At 36.7% G+C, this 27,310-nt stretch overlaps 1 protein-coding gene and 1 pseudogene across 2 annotated transcripts in view; both read right to left on the bottom strand.

Moving 5' to 3' along the window:
• Positions 1-27,310, bottom strand: part of LOC100586163 (cytochrome P450 7B1) — a 205,978-nt gene that overhangs the window by 30,343 nt on the left and 148,325 nt on the right. The window contains exon 2 of the mRNA XM_003268352.3: positions 3,216-3,352. Within this exon, the coding sequence (XP_003268400.1) occupies positions 3,216-3,352 (137 nt within the window). The remainder of the gene's footprint in view (positions 1-3,215; positions 3,353-27,310) is intronic.
• LOC105737644 lies at positions 22,581-23,169 on the bottom strand (annotated as a pseudogene). Its single transcript, XR_001113331.2, has one exon. The product of XR_001113331.2 is annotated as a deoxyuridine 5'-triphosphate nucleotidohydrolase, mitochondrial pseudogene (transcript).

Below are 27,310 nucleotides of genomic sequence, written 5' to 3'. Positions count from 1 at the left end.
GGAGGTATCCTGCACATTTAACTGTGGTTGTCTACTGTTGAGTTCAAACATAACCATGGTCAAATTATTTAGATGTTAGAAATTCAGCAAGCTTCTTGGTACCTAAGATTAAGAAATCAAGCATCAGCAGAAATTGGCTATTTTTTGAAAAGTGAATAAAGTGATTCAAATCTGCCACAACTTTCTGCATAATCATCTTAGGTTATTTTTGTACATTGGTATTAAAAAAAGAAAAACCAAACACTTCAATCACTTGTTCTATCTATTCATTAGAAACACCAGCATTAATTATTTAAAGTAAGAATGACTCTTTTTAAGAGAACAATATAGTTTTGGTACCATAAAGCCCAAGGCTCACTTAGAGGAGAAGCACCAGCTCAGGCTTTTATCTGTATAGTATTCTAGTGTTTCATCAGCTCTAAGGAATTAGGGGCTTCCCCATCCAATATTCGTTGAGAATCAGTTCTGAGCTCTAGATTAAATGTTGACAACAGAGAAGCTAACAGAATAATGAAGGGAGACAGATAAGTCAATTGGTAATAACTTCACAATGTATTAAATGCTCCTACAGAAGTGATACTGGGAGTAACTGGACCCTGGAGAAGAGGCACCAAATACAGGAGGAGTCAGCAAAGGCTCTTGAGAGGAAGCAATGTGTGACCCTGGCCTCAAAAGATGAGTCCATGTCAGTCAGGTAAACAACAACATTCTGGCAGAAAGAACAGCAAGATAAAGAAAATCCAGAGGCCCCACCAGGTATGGCATGTGAGGAGGAAATTTCAAACAACATGGTGTGAAGCACAAGGTGAGCAGTAGCAAGAGACAGAGCTGGAAAGGCTGGTGGAGACCTGATCTTGGGGAGCCTCATGAGGACTACTGTATACAATATAATTCCTCTAAGATGCATGATTTTCTTCCATTCAATTTTTCTGAAATCAAAGTGCATACAATTTTTTTTTTTTTTTTTTTTTTTGAGATGGAATCTTGTTCTGTCAACAGGCTGGAGTGCAGTGGTGCGATCTTGGCTCACTGCAACCTCCACCTCCCGGGTTCAGGCAATTCTCTGGCCTCAGCCTCCCAAGTAGCTGGGACTACAGGCACATGCCACCATGCCCAGCTAATTTTTGTATTTTTTTTTTTTTTTTTTTTTTAGTAGAGATGAGGTTTCACCATGCTGGCCAGGATGGTCTCGAACTCCTACCTCGTGATCCACCTGCCTCAGACTAGCCAGCTTCCAGGCAAAGGAGTAAGTTGTGATGAAACTGATACTGTCTGTCCATGGGAGAACTCAATCATGCTGATAATTTCCTCCAGTTGGATCATTTCTCCCAAATACTGCATTAAAATGGTAGCATTGAAATTAAGTCACTGTAGTTTCCAAAGGTTGCCTCTGACCCTCAGCAAAGTAGTTACAGGCAGAAAAAAATTACTGGCTCTCTAAGAATAGAACATAAACTTCCAAGGCTGGTTGAAGGAAGATGTAAGGGTTAAGCTAAGAAAAAGGCATGCATGTAGATGATTTAGATAAAGAACCAGAAGGGGAAGTATAGAGAGTAAAAGAGTAGCAGAGTATTTCAGGAAGGAACAAGAGATCAGCATTGTCAAACCAGGTAGAGACGTCTAGGTAGGTGGACCAGGGAATAACTTTAGCAAGGCTGAAGGCTGGTTATAGTTAGGAGAGCTCTAGGAGATATGCAACTAGAGATAGCAAATATATGCAACTCTCTTGAAAGAGCTGGATGCAAAAGAAAAGAAGAAAAGTGGAAAGTACCTAGAGGAGAACCTTAAGCATGGTTATAAGTGATGGTAAGAGCCCAAGAAAGAAAAAAATGAAGATGCATGTGTGAGAGGAATGAATTCAGCTGTACCAGTCCAGAGGAGGCAAGAAGAAAGGGTCATGGGGACAGGGAGATGGAGTGTCTTGAACATTCTTTGAAATTGGAGAAAACGTGGTAGATCATTGAGAAACGTAGGTACATTTGTTAGATACATGGGGATCTAAGGGAGATTATACTGGATGTCTTCAGTGACCTTGTGAAGGAAGGATTCTGGATTGCACTGTGACTTGGTATAACTAATAGGATGTGGTGGAAGTGAGGTTTTGCAATATCTGAGCCTAGGCCTCAAGAGACCTTGAAGCTTTTTCTCTCACTCCCTTGAGACACTGCCGTGTAAGAAACTTTTCTTGAGGATGAAAGACCATGTGGACAAGGCAGCCCATCCAAGCATGTGATGAGACCATCTGGGATCATCCAGTTCCCATCCAGAGTCCAGAAAAGCCACACAAGTGACTCAGGCCAGACCAGTTGTTATTTCAAGCCATTAAACTTTTTGGGGATTTGTTACTCAGCAATTGATAGCTGATAGAACTACATAGGTTGGGTCTTAAAAAAGGGTGTGAACTAGGAACAGTCCAGCTTCTCCTCCCAGTCCTAGAATGTTTGGGGTGTGTAGCAATCCTGCTGTTTTTTTCTTCATTTTTCTTGGTGTTTTGGTACTTTATTAAAGTCTGAAGTGCAATGAAAGTTTTAAAATGAAAAATACATTCTTGACCAGTGGTTGCTGGAGACTCAGAAGCAGGGGAAGAAGAATGAATAGGTGGAGCACAGGAAATTTTTAGAAGAGTACAGCTACTCCATATGATACTGTGAGGGTGGATACATGTCATTATACATTTGTGAAAACCCAACGAACTACATAATACAAAGAGTAGACTGTAATGTAAATCATGGATTTTTAATAATTGATCAATATTGGCTCATCAGTTGTAACAAATATACTACATAGATACAATCAGGGAAACTGTGATTGGGGAGAGGGGGCATATGGGAACTCTCTGAACTACTAAATTTTCTGTAAACCTAAAACTGCTCTACAAAATACAGAGCATTAATTTAAAAAATACATTCTAGCTTTTGTATAGTTATATATATATTTTTTTTCTACCATTCTTAAAACCAAACTAAACCAAACCAAAATGACAGGTGATGGCTGGAAAGAGGGGTTCCCTAAGTACCATGAAAAGAGTTCTATAATTTGATTTTTAATGTGAGGATCACTGAACTAAAAATAATAGTTTTCTTTCACATTAGCTATACAAAATAAAATAAAAATATACAAATATTCTACATTTTGCCTAGAGAAAAACAGAAAGACATTAAAGAACAAGTGAAAAATTATGACATATATAAGGTATTAATAAAAGTGCTTCTTACCACCAAGAAGAACAGTGAAAGTGTCACCATGTTGCTTTTGAAGGGTTTTCATGAAACTTAAGGGGTCTTTTCGTAAGTTCAGGGCCACTCCAAGATAAGGAAGCCAACCTTTTATCAATGGAGGCTCACCGGGTCTCCTATAAGGAAAAGAAAAAAAAAAAAAGATAAAAGAACAAGAGAAAAATCAAATCATTCTTATTCAAATACAGGTGGTTTATTTATTGAATCTAGAATTTGACTACATGAGTTGCACTGCTTCTTTCTATTCTCTTACTCAGTGATTCTTATACAATCATAGACATGAGTTTACTGAGCTTCTCCAGTATGTATGGTTAAATGCTTAACTTCTCGTGAGCAACTTTATTTCAACAGTTTTTGGGGATCAGGTAGTTTTTCGTTACATGGATAAGTTCTTCAGTTGTGATTTCCAAGATTTTGGTTCACCCATCACCCGAGCAGTGTAACTGTACCCAATATGTAGTCTTTTATCCCTCATCCCATCCCACCCTTCCCCCTGGGTACCCCCACTGAGTCCCCAAAGTCCATTATATCATTCTTTTTTTTTTTTTGAGACGGAGTCTCACTTTATGGCCCAGGCTGGAGTGCACTGGTGCGATCTTGGCTCACTATAAGCTGCGCCTCCCAGGTTCACGCCATTCTCCCGCCTCAGCCTCCCAAGTAGTTGAGACTACAGGCTGCCTGCCACCACACCCGGCTAATTTTGTTTTTGTATTTTTAGTAGGGGGGTTTCACTGTGTTAGCCAGGATGGCCTCGATCTCCTGACCTCTTGATCTGCCCAACTCGGCCTCCCAAAGTGCTGGGATTACAGGTGTGAGCCACTGTGCCCGGCCTATTATATCATTCGTATGCCTTTGCATCCTGGTGAGCAATTTTTTGAAGGAATTGTGTCTTGCAAGGCCTGTATGACTGCCTGATAGTTAAGTTACAATCTGTTTTATTTATTTCCTATTCTGTTTCCCGTCATCCTAAGTAGGTACCTGTGACTAAGGAGATCTCCAGGAAACTAAATCAACTGTTTGATATAATTTACTCTATGAAATTGTTAGTTATAATATTGATAAAAAACAAATGATCAGCTGCCTGATTTTATTGGTCTTTCACAAGTCATGTTATAAATACTGCTTGATCAATTTCATCAATGAGACCTAAACTTAGTTTTGACTAATATTTATGTTATCTGCTATGTGCTTGGTGATGTGCAGTGGAACAGGCCAAATCTAAGTTCTAGTCAAACTGCTTGTCGGAAATCACCTAAACAATGTTGATCACTGATTATTTTGTTTTCTATATAGCATAGTGTTTTTATATGTGTAGACTCAGTCAAACTAACTCCACCTCATTTTAAATTCCAACTCATGTATAGGCATTTAGGTCTTTCCACAAATAAAGGCTATGAGGGTTTCTTTTTTTTTTTTAATCTTAAAAAACCTTCGATTATATTCTTATATAATAAAGGTATAGAGGGACGATGCATTATGGGATTTGAAGTTTTTTAAACCACTTAAGTCTACTTAACATAGTAAATGGAGATGTGTTCTTTAGGATGTGCAAGTCATATTAAAGTATTTGTTGTGAAATTGTTCACTGAATTAATTTATCATGGAGTTTAGAACTAGATGGCACCTTGGAGGCTTTCATGCAATTTCTCATTTTTATAGGTAAGAGTTCTCAAGGCCTAAGAGATCAACAAGTTTCCCTAAAGTCATGAAACTATGTAAGGACAAGCTGTGTACCAAGATCAAGACTTGGAGTCCCACAGCTGCACTCTGGCCCCTATAGAAACATTAGTCAGTTAACCTGTGGACCAAGGGAAAAAAAACCACCAAAGCAGCTCACTGCCAGAGCTGACAGACATTGTGTGTGTGAATCTGAGGGCTCTTGCTGTGCCCTGGGTTTTAGATGTTGGAATGTTTAGTTGCCAGAGTAAAGCTCTTTGTTATCAGATGTCAATTAGACTGGAAATACATAATCAGAAGAGAAATAATAATCTTAAATTGAGAACTATAAAAATCTCCATATTATTTATTTGAGGTATTATTTTGATATAGTCTTTCATAAAGTTTTTTATTCAAGCTACCAATGATTGAGATGATTTGTTAAATTTTACTAATAATTTGCATTGTTTAACATACAAAACATCCTTCAGAATACTATCGGTTAAAAACCAAGATTTTTCTTTGTTGATTTGTAATCTTAGCAAGACTATACTTCAAAATTTCTTCCTAGTTATTTATTTGGTGAACTCAATCTGATTTAAAGTAAAAAAGGTAAAAAGAAACAAAAACAAAAAACAAAGCCATTTTATCCTAGAAAGGATTAAAACAATTCAAAAGAACTCTGATTCTGAAGCCCATCTGTGAAGACGACTTGTGCTACATGCAGTGCAACTGATTTTGATTAATCACAAGATATTACTAGCTCAGATTTAATCAAAGATCAAGATTATGATCATACCCAGCATGGACTTTTATGTAGCTAGATTAACCCTATCAGAGGCTTTTATTTTCCCACAACCCAACATGGTAGAATTTAACTTTGAAAATAAAACTCAGATCTTTCAGGGGAAAGAATGTCAAAATAAATCTAAGTTATGATAGAAATAAAGGAAAGATTTTGCTTTCTCTTTTTAGAAGACAATTTATCTTAATGCTAATTTACAAAATGTATACTGTTGTTTAAATGCACATACTTAGAAATAGGAAAACAAGAAACATTGCATAGAGATGGGAATCTTACTCATTATACTTTCTCCCATTATTTTCTTGAATGCAGGCTTTAGCAGTGGAGACTTGCTTTTATGAGAAATATAAGAAAACCAAAAAAACCATTAATACAGTTAATTCCATATCCGAAGATTGAACAAGAGGAGACCACACATGTAACTGTAGAGTAGGATCCCCAAGTTACAAACTGCCACAGCTCACATGCTGTCAATGACCCTTTCAAATTTGCAAGTGATCTCGTTCACCAAATTTCTTTTCAAAATATTAACTCTCTTCCTTGGTCTACTTATACTCTGTTTGGTTTAATGTTGCTTGAATGTTGCATTGTGACAAAGATTTAGAAAGGCTTTTTGTCATATTCTAATTTAATGCAACTAATTTCATCCTCTATGCTCTGTCATTCGGTCAAAAGCTGTATTCTTCATGGGGTTTCCGCCGGGGGAAATGATGGGGCTCAGAAATCCAGGGGATATTAATTTAACACTCAGAGTTAGGGAAGCACATTAGGAAGCTATTTTATTGTTACAAAGATGAGAGGGTCATCATTTCTTACAGCTGTGTTTATTTTGGCAGCAGTAAGCTCAAGACTATTAAACACCATGTCACAACTGTGCATATTTTCAGGAAAAAGTATAGGTGCTTGTTCAACTTACGACCCATTGAAGATAGATAACAGAAATCTGTCTTCATCAGTATATTTGTAAAAATTATTTAGGGAGGAAAGACATCACCATAATGATCGAGAAAGGCCTGCTGACACACAGCACAGTGCAAATACTGCTATTTGTCTCTCTCATGCTCTGTGACTTTGAAAATGAAATACACACTGCCCATGGCTGAGTAGGGATATAGGATACTTGTTGGGGTTGATCAAGTTTCAAAACTTAAATGAAATAGGTCCAAAAGCAATGATGGGGAGCTAACAAATACTATGTTCCCTACTCCCTCATAATCTCAAACAATATACATTTCCTCAAATCTTCTCATTACCATTTAAAAGACTATAAGAACACATCTGAGACATCACACAAATTTGAGCTTATACATGCTCTTGATAATTAAACCCAAGTTCTATGCATGTACCATTGCATCAGTGCTTACAGTTTCTTTCATACGAGTTGTAGGGCACATCTTAAAGTGTGTGCAAAATGTCATCTACAGTCCAAAGTTATCTGTAAACAAATTTTGGAGCCGGGAAGTGGTGGTTCATGCCTGTAATCCCAGCACTTTGAGAGGCTGAGGGCAGGTCGCTTGAGGCTAGGAGTTGGAGACCAGCCTGATCAACACGGTCAAACCCTTTCTCTACTAAAACTGCAAAAAAATTAGCTGGGCAGGGTAAAGCTTGCCTGTAATCCCAGCTACTCAAGAGGCTGAGGTACAAGAATCACTTAAACCCAGGAGGCAGAGGTTGCAGTGAGCCAAGATCGCACCACTGCATTCCAGCCTAGGCAACAGAGCAAGACTCTGTCTAAAATAAAATAAAATAAAATAAAACAAAATGAAATAAATGAAATACTGGAGAAGAATCTAAATACATAAAATGGATGTAAAGTGTAAAGAGGTTTAAGACATTTCTCTTTAGTTAAGAAGAGATACACTGAAATTTAAAAGAGTAGACCAACACAGAATATTTAATTTCCCATAATATTTGAAGTTCATTTTCATGCTATACCTGTAGTTAAACATGTTAAAAACTTGACTAGTGACCTATTGCACATTTTTTTCCCTTGACATTTAAAGCCCAGCGCTGCCGGGCACAGTGGCTCACACCTGTAATCCCAGCACTTTGAGAGGCTGAGGTGGGCAGATCATGAGGTCAAGAGTTCGAGACCAGCCTGGCCAACATAGCGAAACCCCGTCTCGACTAAAAATACAAAAAATTAGCTAGGCATGGTGGTGGGCACCTTAATCCCAGCTACTCGGGAGGCTGAGGCAGGAGAATCGCTTGAACCCGTGAGGCAGAGGTTGCAGTGAGCTGAGACCGTGCCATTGCATTCCAGCCCAGGCGACAGTGTGAGACTCCGTCTTAAAAAAAAAATAAAAAAAAGTCCAGCACTTCTTACAGCAATCTATACTTATCAGCGTAATTTCTCCTTTTCCACTTTTCCTGTAATCATTCTAGGCTAGGCGTTCAGGTTATTGCAATAACCTCCTAAGTAGGTGGTGAGCAACCTTTATACATGCAGACTAACTAGAAAAAATGAAATTATGTATTTATTAAAAGTGCTTAAAGATGTAATATATTTGTATTAGGTGACCGAATATATGTAATAGTGCCTTAGTTTTATTTTTTTATTTTCCTGAATTAATGAAGATTTTCTTTTTGTGTATGTGGTTAAAATTTCAGAAACTACACAACTGATATACATTACAGTATCTGATGATAATTCTGAATGTTTGAACGACATTTTTTTTTTTTCAGCAAGGCACTTTGGAAGCTGCTGTGCTTTACCATTCTTTCACTTACTTTGGCAGCAACCTCAATGGAAAATGTAATTTGCTTCATAGTATCTCTTGGAACTGAATTCTTGAAACACTCTTTATCCCCGCACTCTTCTTGGGCTCTGATGTTAGCACAAGGAAACTTAGAAATGTTCCAACCACTCTTGATAATCAAAAATTGGCATGTTTGTCAGGATATCGGGAAGAGGAGAATCTCAATACAAGGCTGTGGATGGGAGATCCCAAAGGAGGAGGAGATGGAAGATGTGGCTGAGTCTAGGGAGACCAGAAGCCCCAGTGAGAGGCCTGGTGGGGACAAGGAAGCACAAAGCCACAATGTATTGCTCTGCCAGGAAATGAGGTGAGATTTACAACCAACTGGGCACATTTTAGCAATGAACGCAAAGGTGGAGGGCTATACCCAAAGATATCTGAGGAGGCACCCTGGGGAAGCCAAAGAGGACCAATAGGAACATTTGCACAACAGGACTCATCAGATCAACAGAAAGGAAGTGGGGGGAGAGAGTCTTACATTTTATTAAATAGTTTTACAAAAGAGACTAGGTTTTAAACCAGAAGTGGCCAAACTACTGTCACTGGAAGTCTTCAGTGTTTTCAGTCATCACCAGAAATCAGGGCTCAAGAGAAATTTGAGTTCAGATATGAAGATATAAAGTTACATTTCTGTACATCTGACTCATGGGGAAATTTTAAATCTGGTCCACTATCTATGTAGATCCTCAGTGTCTTCACCTATAAAGGAGAATGTTTACACCAACCTTGGTGGTTTATCATTCAGACTGAGATAAGAGTATTTGAAAGTAGCTGATATACACAGCAGGATTAGTTTTTCCCTGCTATTCATATTTTGTAAGCAATTGCATATCTGTGGTTTTGCTTACTCATTCTCTGCCTGAACTGTTTCTTTTGTCAACTCTCTCTGCTTATCTATACCTTTCACGGAGTTGCCCAGGTCTGAAGGCCCTCTTCATCCTTCAATACATCAGTTAAGTAAAACTGCCAAATGCCCAGATAAACATGAACTCAATAACTTCAGATGAGCAGGCAAAAATATGCTTTACAAAGAGCTTTCTCAGAAAACGAACTATCTTTGTTTAGAAGCAAAGTTTCATTGGATGTTTGATAATTTCAACGTGGTCCACTGGGCATGACCTGGTTTAAGAGATAATGAGATTGTTCTATACAAGAAGTGAAGAAGAATGTGGGGGTTGGGACGTTAAGGAGAAAGAGATAGAAGAAAAGAAGTGGCAGGACAGAGGAATAGTGAGACTGCATCATGGTAAGCTGGGACTCTCTAAGGAGGACAGTGACCTGGAAAAAACTTCAGGCCAAGATAGTCTCACTGGTGAATTCCATCAAACATTAACACTAATCTCTTGTAGAAAATAGAAGCAGAGGGAGCATGTCCTAACTCATTCCATGAGGCCAGCATTACCCTAATTCCAAAACCAGACAAAGACATTATAAGCATTACAAGAAAGGAAAATTGCAGACCAATACCTCTTATAAACATAGATGCACAAATTCTCAATAAAATAATAATCAGTTGAATCCAACAATGTATAATAAGAATTATACACCATGAGCAAGTGGAATTTACGCCAGGTATGCGAGGCTGGTTCAACATTCAAAAACGAATTAATGTAATCCATTGCATCAACAGGCTAAAGAAAAAAAATCATCTGCTCATATCAATAAAGAAAAAAATGTTTGACAAAATCCAGTACCCCTTTATCTTATACTACCTACAAAAATAAACTCAAAATGGAAAAAAGACTTAAATGCAAGACCCAAAACTATAAAACTCCTAGAAGAAAATATGAGGAAAGAGCTCCTTAATGTTGGTCTTGGTAATGATTTCATGGATATGACACCAAAAGCACAGGCAACAGAACCGAAAATAAACAGGTGAGACTAAATCAAATGGAAAAACTTCTGCATAGCAAAAGAAACAACTGACAGAGTCAAAAGAAAACCTACAGAATGGAAGAAAATATTTGTGAACCATATATTTGATAAAAGGTTAATGTTTTAAAAAATAAGGAACTCCTAAAACTCAATGGTAAAAATCCTAATAACCCAATTAAAAAATGGGCTAAGGACTTAAAAAGACATTTCTATAAAGAAGACATATAAGTAGCCAACAGATATTGAAAAAATGCTCAATGTCACTAATCATCAGGGAAATGCAAATTAAATTCACAATGAGATAGCACCTCATACCTGTCAGGATGACTATTATCCAAAAAACAAAGACAACAAGTGTTGCTGAGGATGTGGAGAAGTGAGAACCCTTGTACACTATTGGTAGGACTCCAAAACGGTGCAGCTGCTATGAAGAAGAGTATGAAGCTTCTTCAAGAAATTAAAAATAGAATTACCATATGATCTAGTAATTATATAATCCACTTCTGGATATTTACCAAAAAGAATGAAATCAGGATCTGGAAGAAGTATTAGCATTCTAGTGCTCTTGCAGGGCTATTCACAATAGCTAACATGTGGAACCAACCTAAATGTCCACTGACACATGAATGGTTAAGGAAAATTCGGTATATACATACAATGCAATACTATCCAGCCTTAAAAAAGGAAATTCTGCAATATGAAGCAACACAGATAAACGCGGAGGACATTATGCTAAATGAAATAAGCCAGGTACAGAAAAACCAACACTGCATGATTCCACTTATGTGAGATATCTACAATAGCCAATTTCATAAAACAAAGAGTGAAATTGTTGTTACTAGGGGCTGGGGTGAAGGAGGAAATGGGGAGTTTCTAATCGGCAGGTATAAAGTTTCAGTCAAGCAAGATGAATTAGCTCTAGAGAGCTGCTGTACAACATTGTATGTATAGTCAACAGTAATGTACTGTACACCTCAAAATTATTAAGAGTAGATCTCATGTTAAGTGTTCCTACCACAATAAAATAAACAAAAAATCTTAAGGGATCAACCAATGTAAAAAAAATTCCAGCACCCATTCATGATAAAACTCCTAGCATAATAGAAACAGAGGTGAACTTCCCCTACTTCATAAGTAACATCTACAAAACAATCTACAGCTTACATCATACTTATTGGTGAGAAAGTAGGTGCTTTCCCATTAAGATCAGAAACAAGGCAATAATGTCCCTCTCACCACTGCTATTCAATATCATTCTGGAAGTCCTAGCTAATGCACTGAGATAGAAAAGGAAATTAAAAAATATACAAATGGAGAAGAAAGAAAGGAAGATGAAAAGAAAAGAACTGCCATCAACAGAAAGGAAGCGGGCGGGGAAGAGAGTCTTAAATTTTATTAAATAGTTTTACAAAAGAGACTAGGTTTTAAACCAGAAGTGGCCAAACTATTGTCACTGGAAGTCTTCAGTGTTTTCAGTCATCACCAGAAATCAGGGCTCAAGAGAAATTTGAGTTCGATATGAAGAAATAAAGTTACATTTCTGCACATTTGACTCATGGGGAAATTTTAAATCTGGTCCACTATCTTTGTAGATCCTCAGTGTCTTCACCTGTAAAGGAGAATGTTTACACCAACCTTGGTGGTTTATCATTCAGACTGAGATACGAGTATTTGAAAGTAGCTGATATACACAGCAGGATTAGTTTTTCCCTGCTATTCATATTTTGTAAGCAATTGCACGTCTGTGGTTTTGCTTACTCATTCTCTGCCTGAACTGTTTCTTTTGTCTACATAGAAAATCTCAAAGAATCAACAACAACAAAATTTTAGAACTAATAAAGTACTATAGTAAAGTTGCAAGGTACAAGATTAATATACAAAAGTCAATTGCTTTGTTATATAACTGCAATGAACAATTGGTATTTGAAATTAAAAACACAATACTACTTACATTAATCAAAACAAAATATACAAAGTTAACTTAGTGTAAAAAATTTGTTCTTAGGTATAAATCCAACAAAATATGTATAAAATCTATATGAAGAAAACTATAAAACTCTGATTAAAAATCAAAGAAGATCTAAAATAGAGAGATATTCTATGCACATGGATAGGAAGAGTCAATATTGTCAAGTCAGTTCTCAACTTGATTTACAGATTCAATGCAATCCCAATCAAAATTCTAGTAAGACGTTTTATGGATATCAACCGATTCTGAAGTTTATATGGAAAGGCAAAAGACAATATTGAAGGAGAAGAACAAAGTGGAAAGACTTACACTATCTGACGTTAAGACTTAATATAAAACCATAAGAATCAAGAGAGTGTGGTATTGATGAAAGAATAGACAAATATATTAATGGAACAGAATAGAGAGCCTAGAAATTGACCCACACAAATATAGTCAACTGATTTTTACAAAGTAGTTGCAAAATGCAAAGAGAAAAGTCTGGTATATGTTACTTTAAGATGTTAGTAGACATTAATCTCAGGTGGTGAGATTACAAAGATTTGATCTTTGATATCTTTTGACTTGCACATGACATAAACCTACTGCTTTTGAAGAGTAGTTGTCATTTATTTTGTAGAATGTCCCTCCATTTGGGTTGGGTTGTCTGATATTTTGTCATGGCTAGATTGAGCTATTAAAAATAACATTTTGAGAAAGAATACTACAAAAGTGATATGTCCTTTTAGGTGCATATTTTTAAATAATAAAGAAATGCTATTTTGGGGCTGGGTATGGTGGCTCATACCTGCAATCCCAGCACCTTGGGAAGGCAAGGTGGGCAGATCACCTGAGGTCAGGAATTCGAGGCCAGCCTGGCCAACATGGTGAAACCCCGTTTCTATGAAAAATACAAAAAAAAAAGAATTCGTCGGGCATGGTGGCACACACCTGTATTCCCAGCTACTCAGGAGACTGAGGCAGGAGAATCGCTTGAACCTGGGAGATGGAGGTTCCAGTGAACCAAGACTGCGCCACTGCACTCCAGCCTGAGCAATGGAGCAAGACTCCATCTCAAAAAAGAAAAAAAAAAAAAGAAAGAAATGCTATGTTGGTGTTAAAAATGAAATCCACGTACAGAAGGCACTGCCTTCTAAAAAGTAGTTGATGACAAAAAGTACAGTCTACAAATGAATCAAAGGTTGATTTTTTTTAAAAAAGCTCAACATTCCTAAGTCAGTTAAGTGGAGAATCAGCCTGAAATTCACCATGAGGACAAGCAGAACCCACCTGAACTGTACTCCAAAAATGAAGAGTAGACACTGAGATTTAGCTGCTCTAACTGTACAAAGTATGGACACACAGTGCAACCTAAGGATACCCCATTACTTTCACCAGTGTCCAGGTGACATGCAAATGAGGCAGGCAGAATCGGTTCCTGTGACAACCTCAGCAGGGAGAAAGGCTTTTCACAGTTGCAGTGCAGCTGTTGGACTTGACAACTGAAGGTCCTGATGGTCTCTTCAAGGTTCTACTCGAAGAAATCTGTGACATAGAGCACACAGTGTCTACTTCCTTGCCAAACTCAAGAGCATCTCACGGGTAGAGTTAGGGATTATTAGGTCAATTTTCCCCTTGTTGAGTAAAGTTATCTGCTTAATATTTGTTTACTGCAAGAATCAGACTGATGTAATCTTTTCTCAGGATGAACATTAATCCAACTCTGTCTAGAAAAATTATGCAATTCGTTACCCCAAGTAATCTCTACTGTCCCCTGTGCTTAACCTTCATTTTTTCCCCAGTCCTATAATCTTGCAAATCCACTGGTTGTATGTGATTGACATCTGGTGTTCACACACCCTCTGCTTCACAGCAAATAAATGAAAAATTCCTGTATAAAATGTCACTTCCAGGCTATCAATAATGCAGCTCTCTGTTCTTTGGTAACTTCTGCACCAGTCTAGAAAGGTCTGTTATCTTTAGTCTAGTGACCACTCTAGAATGGTCTGTAAGAATAAAGAAGCCTCTTACTCTGAAATGTTTTGACTCTATCAGGATAGCATTTGACTTAAAACTTGATTTAATTTTCCTGCAAAGATATTCACTGTTCAAGCACTTTTAATCAAAGCTTTACATATAATGGCAATGTAAAAGCAAGTAATGCTGAATAGTCACACATTTCTCCATGGAATTTCTCAGATGAAGTCAGAGCAAAATCAACATGAATATGATGAAATGTATTTTCACCCTCCAGAGCATAACTCTTCAAGCCATATACCAGCTGAATCTTTAGCTGTCAGTTCATCTATATAATTTTGTGATCCAAATAAAGCTTTGTCTGTAGAATGTGCCTTGTAAACTCGATTCTATTAGCAGAATTATATTAATACTAATGCCTTGATCAAGTGAGTGACTTGTAAGTGCTTCTTTGTATCTATGTAAGATTTCAACCAGAGAAGTCCAGAACTTTGCTGTTGTTGTTGTTTTTAATCTGGGAGGGGTGCTTAGGTTTGCACCATGGAGATAATGTCAAGGTAGAGTTTTAAAACTATCATTTAAAACTTAATTGAGTTTCAAGCAGGCCCCACAAACGATGAATGACCACACCACTCAAGTGCCTTTCTCTATTAACCCTGGATTAGCAGGGTTCTAGGGTTCTAACCCTCATCCTTTCTCATGTGCATGACTGCAATAGCCTCCTGGCTAATGTCACTACCCAGAACGAGGGCGCTGTAGTCTCACTGTGTGGCTCAGCTCCCAGGCTCTGCCAACTCCTACCTTGGTAACGTTGGTCCATTTAATTATATTTGCCTCTGGTTCCTCATTTGTAAAATGAATACCCTATGGCATTTTCCTTATGTGAGAATTTAATAAGTTGATGAATATAAAAAACTGAACACAATGACTTACCCAGTAAGCATCAAAAATGTTAGTTACTATTATTGTTATTATTTATTATATTATCTCTGCACCAATACCTGGGATCATCTAAAATACAAATCTAATCATGGCTCTCTCCTGACCCTTTTTTCCTAAACATTTTCAATAAAGTACTAATTTTAGAGATTTTTTCATTCTCATTCACTTGACCACTTTCTTTCTTTGCTTAATTTAGATTTTATTTTAGGGCTGCCATATATGATATGCTGGTCACAGATGAGGCACCAGAATAACGTGCCTGCTCTGAAAGAAACTGTAACATTCTAGGCTTTGTATTCTCTAAGCAAACAAACTCAGGGGAACAGAAGTGGCTCTGAAGTGCACTGGATCTCAGGAGAAAGCCAGTCAAAAATGTTTAAACAGCCTAGACAATCTAAAAGGGGGAACTTGATTCATAATTGAAGTTTATTTCAGTCCCTTAATTAAAATAGAAAACCATGCAACTGAATTTGTAATTTATGAGATGATCAGTTGCTAATTTACTTTACAGATGGGATTTGATTGGACTCCATGGAAGAGATATCAATTCCATTAACTCATAATTTCTTTCATTTGATTTTGAAATGTTTAATAAAAAATTAGAACCCACAGTTTTGTGGAAACTAAATTATTACAGAGGACTAGCCCAGAAAGCCTTGGTAATGACAATATACAGATCAATGAGAATGATGTATAAATGCATAGTCAAGTTAACAAATGACGTTTTATCAACCCATGTCAATGGAGAAACAAAGTTCCAAATTCTGCAGATCAACACCAAAATAATCAAGAATAGCTTATCAGAATCATAGAAAAGACATTTCAAGAATACTCTAGTTTACTGAAGTGGGAAGATAATGAAAAGCTTGAAGCCTCATATGCTATACCTGCTTCATAATACGTTAACTCACGCCCATATTTTAATATTGGATAAAGTATTAACGTAGCAAAAACTAATAATATCTTTACATAGCACATGGTGCTGAGAAGGGCAGTGTTTTGATGTTGTCATGAGCTAGAGGGCTTTACAACTGGGAAAATACCATTCTTTTCCAAAGATCAGTTTCTGACTTTGGTGATTTTAAGTCACTGCATGAACAGTGTAAGATTACTTCAGGAAATCCATCATCACCAGAACATGGGACATAGAAGGCACAGCATCATATTTATATACAGAAATCATCATAGTTTGCAAATTGTCAAATTCTATTAGCGATAACCTCTTACATATTTTAGACATCTTAATTCCTGCAGTGTCCTTTGCTTAGGCTACCCCATCTTGTCTGTACCCTCCCACATGTTTTGTGAAATAAACTTTCAATGTTTACACCATTTTCATTATTTAGATAGTGTTCAATTGCTTTGTTTTTGCACATGCCTCATTTCTATGTACTCATCACTAATTCTTATCAATCTCCTTCAGTGCTCTCTAAATTCTCAATATGGTCAGACATATGGTCCTGTAATTTTCATATAGGCCTCTCCTATTTTCTATCACTTTTTCTTTTGCTCCACTTACTGACAGACTTTCCTGACTTTATCCCTTTCATAGATTATTTTATTTCTACTTTTAGATTTCTAATTTCCCAAAGTTCTCTTATACTCTCCGATTATACCTTATAAAAACTGCATGTCATTCTTGATTCATAAATGCAATTTCTACTCTTATTTTTCTAAGACTATTAAACATAGTTTCTTGGGATTTTTTTTTCATGTTCCTTGAATTGACTATTTTCTCTAAGTCTCTTTGTTTCAGTTTTTAAAGTTATGCTTTCTCTCTTTCATGATGGCGACTTTCCTCACTAGCTCCAGATCCTTAGCATCCATTCATATTTGCGATAAGCCTCTGTGTGTGTTTGCAGGGCTGGTGGACTTTCTTGCATGGTGGCTGGAAGGGAATCTTGTTTTGTTGAGCTACCTCTCCTTTCTAGTTAAATGAATGAGATTTTGTTTATGTTAATTTTGCTTTGAGGACTTTGAAATAGAGCATGGTATACAAATATACGGTAGTATATTTCCTACAAAGAGTTAACATTAACCAATTTTGAATTTTTCTTTAAAGTTTTTTGGAGACTTGCTGAAGTCATTTGGAGTAACATTTGTAGGTAGAATATTTTTGAGTTTATTTCCATTTGTGAAGATAAGAATAGACAGACGATATCAGGCAAGGTTGGCATTAGAAGTCAGGAATGAAGGAAAGATGATGTCCTCTATAGTTATACGAGTTGTTAGTTACAATTCCAGGGTGGAGTAAGGGATTTTATTATTTCACTGTGCTGCTCCCAAAACTACTCCAACACTCCTGTAAGTGATACTAATTTGTTTCAGGGGCTGGGAGGATTAGGAATAACTGGCAGAGAGAACCTAGGGCAAAGAAATATGCTACTTTTGTGTGTGTGTGTGTGTGTGTGTGTGTGTGTGTGCCTGTGTGTGTGCATGAACATGTATATGTATTTTAAATTGGGGCCTAGAAAAAGTGATGCCAAGGTCAGTAACTCATTAATTCCTTCCACAAACCACCCTTTGGAAGGCAGATGTCTTAACTCACAGTAGAATAGGAAGCATTAAAAACAAGGGTTCTAGTGTCTCTCTCTCCTTCTGGTTCCTCAGATACTTCCTCTTCTCTCCTCAGAAATAGCCGGATTTTCACAGACTTTTATACATCTATAGAAGGTGTTTTTTTTTTCTTTCTCTATAAATAGGACACAAACTAAGAAAACAGAAGCTACTGTTAGATTTGTAAAAAAAAAAATTTACCATTTTGATAGCTTACAGATAAGTCCTCAAAATATTCTTAATGATTGTCAATGAACATTTAAAAATTATTCTGTTTCTTGTCCAAAATTAAAAATTCCACTCAATTATTGCAACAAGATTTTATTTCAAAGCATTGGTATGAAAGAATTAAGTAGTGTATATATATTGAAATATATAGATGCTGATGGCAGGGAAAGTCCCCTAAACTTAGGGGTGAACATATAGAGAAGCCTTATAACTATAAGGAGACAAACAATCTGATTTAAAAAATCGGCAAGAGGTTTGAATAAACATTTCACCAAAAAGATAGACATAGGCACATGAAAAGATGTTCAACATCACAAGTCTTTAGATATGTGCAAATTATAAACTAAAATGAGATACTACTATACACCCACCAGAGTGGCTAAAATGAAAAAAAAGAATGACTATATCAGGTGTTAGCAAGGATAAGGAGAAACTGGAACTCTCATACAGGGCTGGCAGGAATATAAAATAGTACAGTTACCTGGAAAAGAGTAGCAGTTTCTTATGATCTTTAACGTACATAAAATATGTGACCTAACAATTCCACTTCTAATTATCTCTACCCAAGAGAAACAAAAACACATGTCCATACAAAGACTTATATGTGAATGTTCATAGGAGTATTAATCATAATAGTCAAAATTTAGAAATAATTCATGTGTCTATTGATTAGTGAATGGGTAAACAAAATGTGGTGTATCTATACAATGGAATAATATTTAGTTTATGGAATAAAAGAAATGAACTGGAAAAGAAAAGAAATGGAATAAAAGAAAAAGAACAAATCACTGATACATGCAACAACATTGATTAAACCCCCAAAAGCATTATGCTAAGACAAAGAAACCAGATACCTGATTCCATTTATATGAAATTTTTTGAAAATTCAGATGTGTTCTAAACTGGATTGTGGTGATGGCTTCAAAACTATCAGTTAACTAAAATTTACCCAATTGTACACTTAAAATAGATAAATTTCATGATATATAAATTATATCTCAACAAACCTCATGAAAAAATGAGACTTTCTAAGATTAATTTCATATTTCAATTATCAGACAAGTTTCTGAATGAAATATATCACTGCAAATAGTATATTTAAATTTCTATCATTAGGTAAAGAAAGCAAGGGCCTATCTACAGAACTTAAATGTTAAGTTTAAGCTTAGATATTGTTGGCAATTTTTGTACCATATCTATATATAAAGGAACATTTTTATCTTTGTATTTTCCAAGCAGAGCTCTCTCCCTTAATGATTTTGCTGAACAATCCATATGACTTCTGCAAAATTCCATAAATAGAACAGGGTCCTGAAACTGGAAGAGATTTGGAAGATTCACCTAGCTCACTGTGTGCTTTACAAATAAGGAAACAGAATCAGAGATGTAAAACAACTTGCCCAAAGTCATACAGCATCAAATAGGCAAAAAATATCAGGGACCAGGTCTCCTAACTCACAATCCAATGATTGTGACCCACACTACCCAAAGAAAATTAGGTAAATGTCATGGTTATGGGAATTCTGACTGTCTGAAATCAGGTTTTTCTCTTTTCTGATACGTTTTGCACTTGTGATGAGCCCAGAGGTGATAATCCTATAAAGTAAATAAGCATAAGATGTTATCTCCCATAGGGCAACTTCTGTTTGTGGCTAAATGAGCCAAGATGAAGAAACACTTCAAATAAAAGACTCAGCTGGAATAACATAGCAAAGAGGCTGCTTAGCTTGAAAGGGAATTTGGCACTTAGCCATTGTGATTCATAAACTATAGTGCAATAAACCTGTATGAACAAAAATCTAATTTCCATATTCAACGCTGGTTACCTGAATGAGCCATATGAGAGCTAATTTTTGGAAACAACATTAATTCTCTGGAAACAAAATGAGCCACTTGATACCAGACAGAGTGTGGTAGCTAAAGGGTTTTCAAATCCTACATCCTATTCATACCTTTTCTCCACCTCCAGATTCCAAGGAATATCTCTAGAATTGACTTACATCAAATCCTAGTCCAGTTTAATGCCTGTTTTTCTTTTAAAAAATTCACTCTGGTTGATAAAAGTAAAATACAAAAGGTAAGCCATCTAAAGCAAAAGAAAAGAAAGATGAGGACATGCGATTGAGTCTCAGAAGGTTTTAAAGTATTCAATATCACCAAGAAAGTTTCCTTATTTGTATCAAAGAGACAAGGGTACCAAAAGTTATTTGAGACTAGAACCAGCAATATTTACTTGAAAAGGTTCAGGCAAACTAATTCTTTCCAAAATCTCAATGAAGTCCTGAAAACAAGGAATATGATAACTTGATAGATCTTAAATGTAAATTTTTAAGGAAACATCTGATACACTGTGGTAGATTGTAGTGGTGTTCACAGTAGCCACTGTTTCTCTGGGTAAAAGCATTATTAATTGATGTCCCATGGGTACCAAACTTAGTCATGTGACTCTTTGGCTGATGAACTGTTAGGAGCAACATACGCCACTTCCCAACAGAAGCTGTATGAGCCATCACATGGTTCCACTATGTTCTCTTCCTACTGCCACAAGTAAAAAAATGTCACACATAGAATATTCTCCTTAAATCTGGAAACTGGAAGGAAGACAATGGCTCATGGTAAACATATAGACTGAGCAAAATTTTCTTTGAGTTGTAGGCCACTGAGTTATTTGTTACTGAAGTGTAACCTAGCCAAAAATGACTCATAAGAGCTAAACAAAAAGAGTTTTGTTTCAGGTAATGAACTACATGGTTCTTTGCATACATCACACTGATTGCAAAATATGTGTTAATACGTGTACTCATTATCCTACGTCAATGTTTTGCCAATACTTTTGATCTAGCATGTACATTATGATGTAATACACATATGCACGTATAGATATATAAATATGTAGACATAACTAAAAGTCACAAAATGATACCTTACTACGTGTATTGTACTCTATTTCCTCTTCTATTTAAAATTTTTTTTTTTGGAACCCACTAAATTGATTCTAAGTCTTATTAATGTGTCACAATCTGTTGTCCCACTTTCTACCCCGGCTCCACCTCATTGGACTATTCCCTAAATGTGTCTTCCTGTTTTATTTTTTCTCCCAAGTTTTAATGTAACAGTACTTGACCCTGAATTTACTATAGGATCCCCAGGGAAGATTTTTTAAATTCTGCTCCCAAACCTTCACAGATGGTGATTTATTTGTTATGGGCTGGAAACTATTATTTTAACATTTTAGAATTCATCACAGGTTCCTTACTAGAGGAAGACAAGAGAACAAATCATTGTTAAACAATGTAATTAAGGTTTGGTGATGATGTATCTGCAATGAACTGTCCCTGTGAGAATCAACAGGATTTTAACCTTTTGTTGAATATCCAAATTATGGTCAGCTATAGAACATTTAAAAATTGTTGTAACATACTTCTTTTCAGGGCACAAATTTTGACCATTTATATATACAGAAGTGAAGCACCAGGTGGGAAAGGCAGGGAATGGGGTGCTTACAGGCTGATGACATTGTCCAATTCAACATCCATCTTGGGGCAGTAGTGAGCCCTGGGGTGCTGTGTCCCAGAGCATATACATTTCATTATCAACACTCATGTAAATCATTTGGACATATGTCTGTTTATGCTAATACACATACTTTCATTCCTGAAAATCTGCCACCTTAATTTGGCCTCCGAGTCACAGAAGATCCTGCAACTGTCTCTTATATGGCCATACAGTTTTGTATTAGTCAGTGTTCTCCAGAATAAAAGAATCAATAGGATGTGTGTGTGTGTGTGTGTGTGTATATACAAGTATACCTTGAAGATGTTGCAGGTTCAGTTCCAGACCACCACAATAATGTGAATGTTGCAATAAAGCAAATGTCACAATAAAGTGAGTCACATGAATTATTCGTTTTTTCCAGTGCATATAAAAGTTATATTTACACTCTAGTCCATTAAGTGTGCAACAGCACTATGTATAAAAATGTACTTATCTTAATTAAAAATACTTTATTGCTAAAGAATGCCAAGGATCATCTGTGCCTTTGGCAAATCATAGTCTTTTTCTGGTAGAGGGTCTTCCCTTGATGTTGACGGCTGCTGACTGATCAGGGTGGTGATTACTGAAGGTTGGAGTGACTGTGGCAATTTCTTTTTTTGTTTTTTTTTTTTCTTTTTTTAAATCTCTCCTTTTCATTTTTATTTTAGTTCAGCTTATGCAAGATTTTGTACCTTGTGAAAGAATTTAAGTTTACTGAATAAAAAATATTGCTTAAGATTTAAAGCAATTAAAGCAAAATTAAGTTGCTGAAGGGGAATCATTTTAGTTAAATACAGTCTTTTTTAAAAAAATCTGTAATTGATATATATTTGATTTTAAGAAGACACTGTTTACATCAGGTCACCACAAAGCAGATTTACATACAACCATCAATTGCAGAAAAACAGTTTGGTTTTGATGCAAACACAAAGAAAAACTTTGTGTTTTATTTTTTTATGATCTTTTCCTTGATCATAAAAAAAAGTAAAAAATGCAGTACTTTTAGAAGGTAAAGCTAGTAAGTTTCCAGAAGTGCAAAACACCAAAACACTTTAAGCAAAAACTTTTTTTTTTTTTTTTTAAGAAAAAGGTATGACTTCCCGTTTTCTCTTCTTGGCATAAATTTTAATTCTTTCCAGTGGAACCAAAACCTCCTGAACCCCTTTCGGTGTCATCCAAGGCTTGAACTTCTTCTATTTCTGGATAAAAAATCTGTTCGCAAATGAGCTGTGCAATTCGATCACCTTTTTTGACTTCAAACTTTTCTTTGCCAAAATTAAACAGTACAACACCAACATTTCCTCTATAATCTTCATCTATGACACCAGCTCCTACATCAATAAAGTGTTTTGCAGCCAAGCCTGACCGTGAAGCCACTCTTCCATAACACCCAGAAAGGAACGCTATCTGAATGTCCGTTTTCACAAGAGCTTTCTCCATAGGTAGTATTGTGTAATCATAAGCACTGTACAGGTCGTAGCCTGCGCACGCGCGGAGCCGCGGATGAGCAAAGCGGAGGTGCATGCCGCCCTCCTCCGCAGGCCGGGCCAGCTTACTGGGTGAAATGGCGGGTGTCTCTTCAGAGCAGAGCATGGCAGAGCCTGAAGGCGAGCGAGGAGACCGCCCGGGGGAACGGGAGAGCGCACGATGAGTCGGCAGTTTCTTAAAATAAGACAACAATGAAGTTTGTCGCATCAATTGACTCTTCCTTTCATGAAAGATTTCTCTGTAGCATTTTGATGCTGTTTGATAGTATTTTACCCACAGTAAAACTTTTCAAAATTGGAGTCAATTCGCTCGAACCCTGCTGCTGCTTTATCAACTAATTATGGAATACCCTAAATCCTTTGTTGTAATTTCAACAATGTTCATAGCATCCTCACTAGGAGTAGATTCCATCCCAAGAAACCACTCTTTTTGCTTCTCCATAACAAGCAACTCCTACCTGTTTAAGTTTTATCGTGAGATTGCAGCAATTAGGTCACATCTTCAGGCTCCACTTTTAATTCTAATTCTCTTGCTATTTTCACCACATCTGCAGTTACTTTCTCCAAGGAAGTATTGAATCTCTCAAAAGTCATCTATAAGAATGGCGGCCAGGCGCGGTGGCTCACGCCTGTAATCTCAGCACTTTGGGAGGCTGAGTGGGTGGGTCACGAGGTCAGGAGTTCAAGACCAGCCTGACCAATATGGTGAAACCCCGTCTCTACTAAAAATACAAAAATTAGCTGGGTTTGGTGGTGGTGCACACCTGTAGTCCCAGCTACTCAGAGGCTGAGGCAGGAGAATCACTTGAACCCAGGAGGTGGAGGTTGCAGTGAGCCAAGATTGTGCCACTGCACTCCAGCCTGGGTGACAGAGCGAGACTCCATCTCAAAAAAAAAAAAAAAAAAGAATGGCTATCAACTTTTTCAAAACTCCTGTTAATATTGGTATTTGACCTCTTCCCATGAATCACAAATGTTCTTAATGGCATCTAAAGTGGTGAATCATTTCCAGAATATTTCCAATTAACTTTGCCCTTTGCTCCATCGGAGGTATCACTATCTATGGCAGCCATATTCTTAGGAAATGTATTTCTTAAATAATAAGAATTTAAAGTCAAAATTACTCCTTCATCCATAGGCTGTAGAACAGACATTTTAGCAAATACAAAAACATTAATCTCTTTGTATGTCTCCATCAGAGCTCTTGGGTGACTAGGTGTGTTGTCAATAAGCAGTAATAGTTTGAAATAAATCTTTTTTCTCTGAGCAGTAGGTCTCAACAATGAACTTAAAATATTCAGTAACCTATGCTGTAGATGGGCTGACACCTGGGCTACATCATTTCATTTATAGTGTACATGTAGAGTAGATTTACCATATTCTTAAAGGCTGTAGGATTTCTAGATGGTAAATGAGCACTGACTTCAACTTAAAGTCACCAGCTGCATTAGCCCCTAACAAGAGAATCTGTCCTTTGAAGCTTTGAAGCCAGGCATTGACTTCTTTCTAGCTATGAAAGCCCTAAAGGTGTGGCATCTTCTTCCAATAGAGGGCTGTTTTGTCTACATGGAAATTCTGTTGTTTCACGTAGCCATCTTCATCAATCATCTTAGTTAGATCTTCTGGATAACTTGCTGCAGTTTCTCAATCAGCTTTACCTTGTACTTCTATGTTATGGAGATGGTGTCTTTCCTTAAACCTCACGAACTGCCCTTGACTAGCTTAGGGAATATTGTTTCTGGTTTGATCGTTTATTCAGACTGCTAAAACTTTTTCTCTAACAGCAACAAGGGTGCTTCACTTTCTCACATGTGTGTCCACTGAAGTAACATTTGTAATTTCCTTCAAGAACTTTTATTTTGCATTCACATCTTGGCTAACTGGTGCAAGAGGCCTAGATGTCAGTCTGTCTTGGCTTTCAACATGCCTTCCTCACTAAGCTTAATCATTTCTCGCTTTTAATTTAAAGTGAGAAAAGTGTGAATCTTCCTTTCACTTGAACACTTAAAGGCCACTGTAGGATTATTAATTGGCCTAATTTCAATGTTGTTGTGTCTCAGGGAATGGGGAGGCCTGAGGAGAGGGAAAAAGATGGGGGGATGGTTGGTCAGTGGAGCATTCAGAATACACACATTTACCAATTAAGTTCACTATCTTATATGGGTGCAATTCTTGGAGCCCCAAAACAATTACAACAGTAACATCAAAGATCACTGACCACAGATCACTGAAAAAGATACAATAATAATGAAAAAGTTTTAAATATTGTTAGAATTACCAAAATGTGACACAAAGACATGAAGTGAGCACATGGTGTTGGAAAAATGGTGCTGATAGATTTGCTTAATGCAGGACTGCCACAAACCTTCAATTTATAAAAGATGCAATATTTGTGAAATGCAAAATATGTCTGTATATATTTATTTATTATGAGGAATTGGCTCCCATGGTTATGGAGGTTGGTAAGTCTCATGATCTGCTTTCGGCAAGCTGGAGACCCAGAAAACTGACAATATAATTCAGTCTGAGTCCAAAGGCCTGAGAACCAGGGGAGCTGATGCTGTAAATTCCAGTCCAGAAGCAGCAGAAGATGAAATGCAATGTCCCAGCTGAAACAGTCAGGCAGAGAAAAGAGGAAAATTCCTCCTCCCTCCACATTTTATTCTATTCAGGCCCTCAATGGACTGGATGATGCCCTCCCACAGTGGGGAGGGCAGTCTACTGAGTCCACTACTTCAAGTGCTAAGCTCATCCAGAAACACCCTTACAGACACACCCAAAAATAATGTTTAATCTGGGTAGCCACGGCCCAGTCATGTTGACACATAAAGCTAATCATCACAAGTTCCTTTTAGATGCCAATGATTTCAAAAGAAGGGTGGCTACTCTTAGCTTTATGGCTACAATTAGCTGACAGATCCATTAATCAATGGATTAATCAATTCATTAATTCAAGCAATTACTCCATACTCAATTTGTGTCAAGCACTATAATAGGTGACAAGGGCACATGGAAGAATAAGAGGATCTTCCCTGAAAGAGCTCAATGTTGACAGAGGTGGGAACAGGTATATATAAAAAGTTAGTGGTACACTGTGGTGACTGTAGTAATAGAGGTGATTATGAATTATGTGCTCTGCCTTGTAATTCACTTCTTATTTTGATCTTTTTTTTCTAGGAATTATCTGTATTTAATTATTCCTTGTCATAATTCTCCATTGAATTTAACCCTAGTCCATGCATCTACCCCTTTTCCCTGCATATCTGGTCCTCATATACCCTTGCCAAAGGAATATGGTTGTTAAACAGAAATACAACGCTATTTAATGATGGTACCTGTCCTGGCCACACATATTTGTGCTCAGGTCCCCACATGAAAATGCAATTTCCACAATGGTTCATTCACAGTCCTGTGGGATGTACTCACATCCTTTCTCAACACATGTCATTAACACATTATTTAATTTCAGTGCTTGTTAAGTGATGTCTTGATGGCCCTTTGCTCACTGCTATCTCTGTATATCAGTAAAGTAGAAACTTAGAATAATTAATTCATTCTGTTTTGCTCTAGCCTCTGCTGATAACTGGCAACTTTGTAATAATTATTTTTCCTTGTGATGATAATATTCATATCACAGTGAGGTATGGTAAAGGCAAGAGGTGTAGAAGATGCTATACAACTTTTCTCATATTTAATTCCATAAAATACATATTGTAATTTCTGCCGAATGGGATATGGAAGAGTCAGGTAATTCTCCCATAATCTAAAATCCATGGTCTAGAATCAATTGCCCACCATCCAAAGTGACCTGAGGCCTAAAAATAAAATATGAATGATACCTTATCATAGTCTACAAGAATTAGCATCATCCTTACCCACATGCTCCAGAATCTGTGCATTTTTAAAAAATCATGGTAACAAATAATATTAAATTTATCATCTCAACCATTTTAAGTGTACAGTTTAGTAATGTTAAGTATATTCACACTATTGTAAAACAGATCTTTAGAACAGTTTTCATCTTCCACCACCAAAACTCTATGTCCACTAAACCGTTTAATCAGTTCCCCTCCAGCTCTTTAAAACTACCTTTCATGAATCAATAAATTAATCAATTCATCAATTCAAGCAATTACTCCTGAATTTCCTCCCCCAAGCCCTTGGCAACTACCTTTCTACCTTCTGTTTCTATCATACTGACTACTGTAGATACATCATATGTGTGAAATTATACAGTATTTGTCTTTTTGTAACTGGCTTATTTTTGTTAATATAACATCCTCAAGTTTCATCTATGTTGTTACATA

The sequence above is a fragment of the Nomascus leucogenys genome, chromosome 16 (assembly GCF_006542625.1).
Source record: "Nomascus leucogenys isolate Asia chromosome 16, Asia_NLE_v1, whole genome shotgun sequence".
In the NCBI taxonomy this organism is placed as follows: Eukaryota; Metazoa; Chordata; class Mammalia; order Primates; family Hylobatidae; genus Nomascus; species Nomascus leucogenys.
This window is presented reverse-complemented; position numbering and strand designations above follow the sequence as displayed.